Raw genomic sequence first — 10,157 nt, forward strand, 5'->3', positions numbered from 1 at the left:
GAAATATATGAAGTACTACCCTTCTTTAACACCTCTCCAAAGGCCATTAGAGAATAGCTTTCTAGAATTTTTTAAAAAACATTTACACCATTAGATATTATAGTTTATTCAAACAGAATCTATTTGTTGTGAGGAAACAAACAGGGATAGGAAATCACTGCTGGGCTTTGGCAACTATATTGATAAAAAGTAAAATTTAAAATTTTATGTGACAAACAACTGGACAGAACATAACCAATGTTGTCTCAAAAATTTAATATCAATCTGAAGGAAGACAATTTTCTATTCAAAATAAAATGTGACATAATTTTACAGCATGTAAGTTTAAAAGAAACTTATCTTCAACTGCTGCATTAATCAATCCCTATGAATATAAATAATCTGATTTAATCACATTTGTCATTTCCAGTTACAGTTCAGCAATTACAAGTAAATACTTGTTACTAGGCTAGAGTCATTTTTTGTCCTGGTCTAAATGCTGAGCCAACTTGTCCTTTCCTCTTCTTGGGATTCTGAAAATTATCATACCTGGAAACAGAGAAATATGTTAGCGAATTCTTATGCAAAGCCTTTGTTTGATGCCTCCTCAGATACACATTAATGCAACACAGAACTATAAATGTTTACATGTATTTTTATGGAAACGAAGAGTGCGTGCCTCCTCAGACTTGGGGACCTGAAAGAGTTTTCACTCACAAACCTAACTCAGAGTTCTCTGCCCTGCTTCCTCTTTTATTTATTTTTGCTTTTTGAGGCTCAGGGGGAAAGGTGGGACAAGGAATAGATGTGGGTAGGATAGTATAGACTCCTGGGAATCATCTCCCATTCTCCTCCTTCCCTGTCCCTTCCAAAAAAACTTTAAGACCTGTTTATCTATGTATCAAGCTAAGGAAGACGAGTCTTAACAATCTTCATGTCAGAAGAACCTGCTGGTGAGATCACAGAACATCCTGACACTAGTTTCCAGCTTTTTCACTCCAGTCTTTTCCAAGTCTAAGGAGACACATTCTCCCCTTCTGCAGATTATTGCCTTCTCCCAAACACAGCATCTGCAAAGGCCATTACAGAGAGTCAAAACCTAGCAACTTGAAAATATGAGGGGCTACTACTCAGTGGGAGCAGGAAGGACCTAGCTCTTAAGTCTCAGAGAATCGGTGCCTCTTTGTACTGGTACAGCTCTGAACATAATACAAGGGTTTTCTGGCCTGTGATTAGAATTTCTAGGTCCTACATTAATAAAATCAATAAAAGACAATGCACCAGTAAAATATTTTGTATGTAATTTAGTATTTCTGAAAAAAACTGCTGTCAGAAGCTATTCAACTCTGCCTTTCCCCACATTAAATAACTATTGTGTTTCTGATAAATAAGAAATGTGAAAAGACCACATTCTCCACTGAACACACAATTACAAAAAAAATTAATACTTACAGTTCAGTAAAATTCTTCCAGTCATCTTGGCTAATGGATGGTCTTATACCCTCAAGTGCAGTCATCAGATGGGACTGAGTAATAATTAAAGTGTTCTTGGCAAGCACTGACTGATTAAGGGTGCTGTCCTCCTTGAAAACAGAGCCATGAACAGACAATGAAAAATTACCACAGAAACAAAGACATAGTGCCGTGACTATCAGTAACTCTGGAACTTCCTCGTTACATGTACAGACAAATGTATTATAAATACAATCACAACTCCCCCACCCCCTCCAGTATTAATAATACAGAAATAACTATTTAGTTTTATGAATGTTAACATCTGCCTTATTCCTCCTCAAACTAGGCATTATTTATCTTTCCTATTTTTGTTACATTATATTTAACATTACTGCAGAAATTATTTATTGAAATAACAAGAAGTGTGGGAAAACAATAGAAAAGTGTTAAGACTAAATGATAAAAAAAAAGCCATACTCCATTCTTGCTTCTGTAATTGGCTTTGATAGCATTGATTTCTGTCCTCAGGTGCTCTGTTTGCTGCTCCTGGTTATTTTCCAGGGAGTCTTCTTGAGAAGCTGTTCTAAGCATTGAGGGTCGTGATGACGTGTCTCTCTGAGTCACGCTGGTAAAATCATGACTTATAGAGTTTGGTCCAGACAAACACGAAGAGCTCTAAAATGACCACAAGGAGAAATACATTAACTTATGGATCCAAAAGAGCGACGCCACCATTAAGATTTAGCCTACAAATTTAATTCAGTATGCACTTGCCCCCACTGGCAAAAAGAGTACTTTCTCTTAAAAATATATCACTGACATAACCTTCTAAACAGAATATTTACGTTAATTTGCTATGGTGTTTGAGGGAAAGTACAAATTTGAAAATAAAGTGTTTAATCTTTAGAAAAGGTCTAAATATTTTTGCAATGTTCTATCTCAAAAAGAATAAAGGTCTACTAAGTCCATTGTTTTATTTATTTATGAAAATCAGCGGTTCTGAAATCTGGGCAAGTTTATGTAGTTAGCTTTGGAGTGACTCATAATTTAAGTATTAATCACCTCAAAATTCTCTGTGCACTAGATAAGTGTGAACTTTCAAGTTCAATAACTTTAAGAGATCAAAGTCCTTGTAGCCTTGCTGAAAAACTTTCACAGCTAGAAGAAAATTGAGGTCTCTAAAGATACATTAATGTAACACTATCATCTGCAATGCAAGATAAAACATACAAAAGCACCTTAGCAGTCAGTAAGTAGCTCTCCATTGTCAAGGTAACTTATTTTTGGCTTTAAGAATCAATGCAAGACAGTTTTGAAAACAAGTCTAACAGCTTTGATAACTAACCTGTAATAGCAATTCTACAACAGATCTTGAAAATGAATGTCCCATGGATCACATGCAAACTCTGAAGTCATCTGTTCACCATAAGGAGCTCAGAGGCAGCATATTCTGTTTTGCTTTCCTGGCAGTCAAGCGAGATGAGCTATGCAGGTGCTGGGTAGCCAACCAGCACGTCCCTATCTGCAAACTAGCCAGAGAACATGCAGCTTTCTGTCCAATGTGATACTACAACAGGAATTCTCCTTCTTAAGAGCAACGATGGAAGCTAAGGTTTAATTGTGTGGTTTACACAATCCTATGGTCAGATTATTCCATTAGTGCACACTCTACTGGAAACTGAAAAATGTTTGTTGGTTCTTGGGATTATTACTTAATTCTTGAAAGCTGGATGGTCATTATTTAGTAATAAAACTAACTTTAAAAAAACCAAAACAAAACAAACCACCCACCAAAAAGTTGAAAACTGTTTTAGTATTGAACTTTGGTCAAAGGCAACAAGCCATTAGACCAAACAGTAAGATCTAGTATGAATGCAGTTTGCTTGATTATAAGGTATCAAGCAGTATTTTGTGATTTTGATTTTAAGTCGCAGAGAAGTCCATGTTGTATTTTGCCAGATCACATCCTTCCATCTTCTTCCCCAACAGGGACCACAGGTATAAGCTGAACACAGTTTGAAAGACGAAGCAGATACAATTGTGCTATAAAACTATACCATTTGCCTAGTTCAGTTTTTCTGCTTCACAACTGACAATATTTAGAAAATTCAGAATATTAAGCGAGTAATTTACCAGTTCTGAAGGAGTTCCATTTCCCAGCTCTGATTCATAAGAGCTTCCAAAATAAAGACGATACATGTTGGACTTTGGATCTTCAGGAAGCAAGTCAGATATGTCTAAAGAAATAAGAGATTGGTCTAGCCCTGCTTCTCCATCTATTGCCGAATCATCTGAGCCACTGCTGTGGTTTAGAAAAACCATGGAAGAGAGACTGAAGTCGCTATCGGAACTAGAACCAAAATCCTGTGACAAAGAACAGAAAATTAGAAGTGTTCACTCATAATAATTGCAATCTGAAATATGTTTAAAAATTTCATATACAGTGCAAATGAAAGTATTGATTTCCATCTGACTCTAGTAATCTGTCTTCCTCTGGGAGTATATTTCTAAATATTGTGCTAAGAAAATCCAATGCCTTTAAGCAGAACTTTCTGTCTTCATGCTAGAAAAATAACTGAGGAGATAATCTTAAGGTTTTGTTTGTTCACTTTGAACTGTCTCACTCACTAAAGCAAGTGCTGGGAAATGATGCACATTTTCTCTTGTAGAAATGTATCACTTTTATCTCAACCATTCCCTCCAGGCAATTTAGTATTGAAAAAAACTGAATCTTGTGTAAAGCACTTCAGGAGATTGCAGTGAGTCTGCTTTTACAGTGCCTAATTGCTGTACTCTTCTTTAGTGCAGTCAACACATTTTACGTGCTGATGTGGAAATCTCAGTTGTTGCTTTAGACTGGTGTCTGCAAACCTTTTTGATCGTACACTCCTATCAATAAACAATTTCTGAGCACACTCCACCAAATATATGCATATTTATTTATTTGTGATTTACATATATGTACTATTGAAGTTCTAACGTTTTCTTCCTGCACCTCAATGGATTGTCTTGTGCACCCCATGGAGTGGGTGCAAACCACTCTGTAGATGACTGCTTTAGACAATGACCTCCTCTAATGACAGACAGTCCTCAAGTATCCTTACAACTGCTTACTGATGCTACAAGTGACAGGATTGTTAGGGAAGGTATGCTGGAGATCCTTCCCAATACTAAGAGTTGCACCCTCAGAGCCCCATCCTTGGTAACAGCTGGGGAAAAAAGAACCTAAGAGGTGTCCTTGGTTTTGTAACCCAGACCCAACCCTTCCCTGTGGTCTCCAAGTAGTGGAAGTCATGCCTGCCCCTTTCCAGCTAGAACCAGAAGACAGGCATTAAAAAATGTGAGGAGAGATGGCTGAATAGAAGCTAAAAGAGGAAAGGACCTGTCAGTCACACAAGGGGTATAAACCAAGGGGGGGATCCTGTACCTTGGAAGTGCAAGTACTAGTTGGTGCCTGGAAGATGAGCCAGAGCAGGCCACTTCAGATATCACCATCCTCTCACCAGTTCTCTCCTGACCTCAGATCAAACTCAATCTTTTGCTTTCTTCAACATCTTTCAACCCACCAATCTCTTGTTTTCTTCATCATCCAAAGATGTGCCACCTCAAAACTGAATTTGCTAGCTACTCCTAAGAAACTCTGAGTGGGATCTCTCCTATTGATCTGCCAGTCGTTCCTCATAACAATGATAAACAGATTTGGCTTACATAAATCTAATTAACATTAAATAACTATCATAAAATGAAAAAAAACTTGTTTAACAAGTATATAAACTAATTTGTTACATTATTCTTGCATTTTTCTGCAAACATATTAAGATTTTAATCCTCTGTATAGAAATACAGGAAAACTAAATCTTATTAAACATAATTTTACTAAAAACAAGAAAAAAGGATAAAATTAATCCTTTCAAACATATCAACATCAAAAGAGAAGAGACTTCTTTTTATATCAGTTTTATTTACCTGTGTTAAACCTGAACCTAAAGTAGTATGGATTGCCTCTAACTGGGCATTGTACAATAAAGCTTTTAGGTCAGCCCCTGTGAACCGTTCTGTTTTTGCTGCCAAATCCTGAAAGTCGACATCATTTGCCAAGGACAGAGAATGACTGAGAGCTTTTAAGATTTCATAGCGTGCATTCTGTAAAAAGGGAGAAAAAAAATGTCAGTAAAGCAACCCATTATTTCCCTTGTCCTGATTGCTAGATAGTGCTTTGGCCCTGTCACAAGCAACTTCCTATCTGAGGGAGGAAGAATGTTTTTAATGAAGATACTACTCTAATAATAGTATATATAGGACATACTGTAGAGTAATCAATACATTTTGTTACATTTTACCAAATGCAGTACATGGAGACATATATTTCTCTAAATATCCAGTTCATATCTGTGATTTTTATATATGAAAAATATAAAAATATGAAGGTGAACTCTGCTACTTATATGTCCTTTTTCAAAGAGGAGTACAACAAAACTGAAAAACTTCTGTTTACCTAAATGATCATATTCTAAATCAGAAGTTTACAAAAAAAAAAAAAAGTAAAAAAAAAAGTATAACTGTGTTCTTAAGGCACAGGATCATCTTCTTCATGCGTCCTTCAGAATTAAATTATGTGGTATTTGTTAAATGTGACAACTAATCTGAAAATGAATAGCATTATTTTTTTTCTCATAAAATGGGGAATCAAAGACACATTGTACAGCCTCAAAGGCCCGATCCAAACCCCACTAAAATCAATAAGACTCACTCCTTTCCTAACTAGTGACATACCTGACTTAAAAAGAGCTTGAATATTCCAAGTTAAATATGGGTAAAGAAGATTGGGATCAACTGGATTCAGAATCAAACTGCTTGGGAAACTTCAGATTATTCAAAACTTGGGTTGGAAATGGCTATGGTTCATCACTTCAAGTGAACAGCATATCCACTGGACTCATAATTCAGGGAAAGATGCAGGACACGATAAACACTATCCTGCATCTGATTTCTTTCTGCAGACCAGTTTCCTTTTTAAATTTTTTTTTTTGAAACATGGAACATGATTTGAAACATCAGGAACATGATTTGATCCTGAAGACTGTGGTAAACAGCCTTGTCTTTCTCTAGTTTTATGCAAACACATAAGATCAGTCAATTTATATTGTTATACGTATAAGTGCAGTTGGGTAATCAAGTCCACTTTGTCCAGGTTTGAAATGCCACTAAATATTAAGAAAAGCAGAATAAAGCTCATTAGTTTGATTTTTTTTTTTCCTTGCCTCTCATGTAAAATGTTTTGTTTCCTCACCTGATCAGGAGGTGGACAGTACAGGCACTTATCCAGTCGACCTGGCCTTAACAAAGCAGGGTCAATCAGATCTGGGCGACTAGTAGCAGCTAGCACATAAACCCCTTAGGAAAATGCAGAAAAATATAATTAATACCTGCTAAACTTTTGCATGAAAAGGAGCACACAGATGAATTATTACCTTGTAGGCCTTCCACGCCATCTAACTGAGTCAACAGTTGGTTAACTACTCGGTCTGTAACTCCTGTGTTGTCATGACCTCGCCGAGGAGCAATAGAGTCAAACTCATCAAAAAAAACAATACAAGGCTTAGCTGCCTGAGCTCTAAAAGAAAAAAAAAAAGGCAACACTTAAATTCTGTTTAAGGCTGAGTCACAGGTAAAACTGTTTAGAAATACTAAAGGCAATTGCTTTTTGCCTCAGAAAACAGTTATCTTTGACAAGAGAATAGAAAATCTGTTTTCTGTAGAAATATTCTGAAGAACTGGACTGCAATGGAATCACTCTATAATTTCTGAAGTACTTAACTGTTAATATACATGAAAGCTCTAAAAGCCAGTCACTGCAGATGAGGTCTTGGCTTATGTACATCTAACACAAAGACTGCCTACACTTTAAACTGCGTGAGAAGGAAAGGCTACGTAAGATCTGCTTACATTAGTGAGCACTGAGGGTCAGCAAGGGCAGATCAGTAAAAACAAAGCAAATGGCACTGAGGACCTCAATACCAAGTCTAGTATGATCCTATGTACTCAGTGTTTTCCAAAACAATTCTGTGATGTGAACCAATGCACTGCAAATGGAGAGAACTGGGAGTTCAGTTTCAGAAGTGCACTACTGATCTGAGCTGAAATGCTCAGCTCTTTAATAATGATGGCCAAGTTGAACTTGCCAAGATCTGAACATCTGGTTTGGCATAAGTCATTATTTCAGGTGTTTTTGTGATCTGATGCCAAGTCTTTTCTAGGACAACAAAACTATTTCTTAGAGCTTCAATCAATAAAATTAAATTATAACATCACAAATCTTTGCAAAGCCAACCTGTTAAAGATATCTCGAACTGCTTGCTCGCTTGCTCCAATATATTTGCTCAGCAGCTCTGGTCCCTAAAAAAAAAAAAAAAAAAAATCAGAAAAGAACACTCATGATTTTTTTCTTAGTTTTAAAGGGTAATTCAACATCAGCATAGATTTCACATACTACAGTGACCTTTCTTGTGATCAAGAGAGCGGCATCTCTGAAGATGAGCTAAGGGGCCTAGATAAGCCAAAATAATCTTTTAGGCATTCCAACTTATTTTAAAGTAATAATTTCAATTTTTCTACCATAACAGAACATGTGTTACTGTATCACAAGGCAACAGCTTACACTGTATTTTGAAAATATGTTTAAAACGCATAGCTCAGTTTCATTTTCCAGTGGAACCAAAATCCAGGATCTTTTTGTAAAAAATGGGAAACTAAGAACATCTAATTAAATTTGATAATTCTGCCTAATGAATAATTATACAAAAAAATCTCAGTAATAAAACTGTGAAGTTCCAGAAATCAGATGGCAAGATATCCAGAGACATACTAAATTTGAAATGTGAGTTTCCTACTTTGGTATTTTGCCCTCACAAGCAATATTCAGGGGTATTATGTTAAGCTATTCCACTCAGCTAATAAAATTAATCAATTAATCTTCAAAATCTTGCTACCTTTATGCTGATGAAATTCATTCCACTCTCTCGAGCAACTACTCCTGCTAACAGTGTTTTTCCTGTTCCAGGTGCTCCATACAGCAAGACTCCTGATCTCTGTCGTATGGGCAGGTTTGCGAACAATTCTGGATACTGGAAAAGAGTTTCAACAAGACATATTCTAAAATACGTAATTATTCTGCAGTGTACTGTAACATCACTGATTAGTGTTGACTTTTGTCTAAACAGAATGTGTCTAATTTCTTTTATCCACATTATTATCACAAGAGTTCATCTGGATTGTTTTTAGTTTACTTGGGGCTGAAGCAGGTTCCTAGGCTTCACAGGTGCTTAAAATACAAGTAAGTGTCATTTTTTACCAAGAGGAAATGGGGCAGAAGAGGGACGCACTACAACCAGGGGTCCTCAAACTACGGCCCCCCAGGGTCCTCAATCCGACCCACCGGTACTTACAGAACTCCCTGTCCCCGTCCCCCCCCGCCGGGGGTTTGGGGGGAACCCAGCAGCCGCCGGGACTGGGCCGGAACCAGCGCCCCGTCCCCGACTCCCCGGCGGCGGGCGAGCGGCGCGGGCATCGCCTCTGCCGGGCAGGCTCAGTCGGCAGCCTGTGAGCAGCCGTTTTCCCGAATGAAACATCTGAAATCTCCAATCAGACCCAGACTGACTGATGAACACTGGCATCACTTGCTGCGACCAGCAGTGACAAATATGGAACCTGACACTGACCATCTCATTGGCCAAAAGCAGGCCCATAGTTCACATTCAAATATTATTTGTTTTTGTTGATTACAATTGCTCTTCATTTTAAATATTGCATTCTTTTTTCCTGGTTTTTGTGCACTACTACAAATAAAATATGTGCTGTGTGCATAGGAATTCGGTCATTCTTTTCCAAACTATAGTCCGGCCCCCGACAGTGTCTGAGGGACAGTGAACCCGCCCCCTGTTTAAAAAGTCTGAGGACCCCTGCACTAGAGTTTCTAATGTACACATTGGTATTTCTAAATTCCTATTGTAATCACCTGATATGATTAAATTATATAGGTATACAGTAAAAAATTCTGCCCATCATACAGAAAACTGTTCAGTCATTTCTCTGAAGACTGAAATGGATGGCTCAACTCAGTGGTGGAAGTTCTAAGCAAGGCAGAAAGGCCAAAGCAAAATAAAGGGAAAGTGATGGATTGTCAGTACTCCTCTAGCAAAAGCACTGCAGAAGACAGGTGGAAATCTTACCTTTACAGAGCCTAATCACAAACCCTGCCAAAAAAGAGAGTGTAGCAAAGGTGATATGATCAATACTGTAATATTCTAGGGCAACACCTGGTCTGTAGAAAAGCACAAGCTTTTCTTACATTGCCTTTGTATTTGGAAGAGGGAAGGAGAAAGTTTTCCAGCAGATGAAGACAGTTGACTGGGAAGCTACAAAAGTACCTTAAAATCATACCTGTCATCTTTCTGTCAAATACCCTGTCACACCCTGAAAATCATTCTTCCCCTGCTAACATTATGTACAAAATTCAGGTAACTAATTTAAAAGAACTAAGTACCTTTGCAGGTAACATGATGGTATCCATGAGTATCTGCTTCACATCTTTTAAGCCACCGATCCTGTCCCAGCCAATGTCCTTAGGTTTATGAAGGTTAACATTTCTCAGAGCTAATGGAGTAAAATCTTTTAGAGCTTTCTGAAAGTCAGTAGTTGACAGATTCAATTCTGCTTAAAAAAAA

At 37.4% G+C, this 10,157-nt stretch overlaps 1 protein-coding gene across 1 annotated transcript; it reads right to left on the reverse strand.

The window, feature by feature from the left end:
• Positions 1-238: 238 nt before the first annotated feature.
• PEX1 (peroxisomal biogenesis factor 1) lies at positions 239-10,147 on the reverse strand (the record flags this gene model as incomplete). The annotated part of the gene is made up of 10 exons (XM_010177909.1): positions 239-528; positions 1,432-1,562; positions 1,912-2,109; positions 3,568-3,798; positions 5,401-5,577; positions 6,725-6,828; positions 6,906-7,048; positions 7,766-7,830; positions 8,424-8,558; positions 9,977-10,147. Coding segments are annotated over 10 exons (1,440 nt in total), but the record flags the coding sequence as incomplete, so codon positions are not given.
• Between the last annotated feature and the right edge of the window lie 10 nt (positions 10,148-10,157).

This window comes from Antrostomus carolinensis, unplaced genomic scaffold (genome assembly GCF_000700745.2).
Source record: "Antrostomus carolinensis isolate BGI_N321 unplaced genomic scaffold, ASM70074v2 scaffold25321, whole genome shotgun sequence".
NCBI lineage: Eukaryota > Metazoa > Chordata > Aves > Caprimulgiformes > Caprimulgidae > Antrostomus > Antrostomus carolinensis.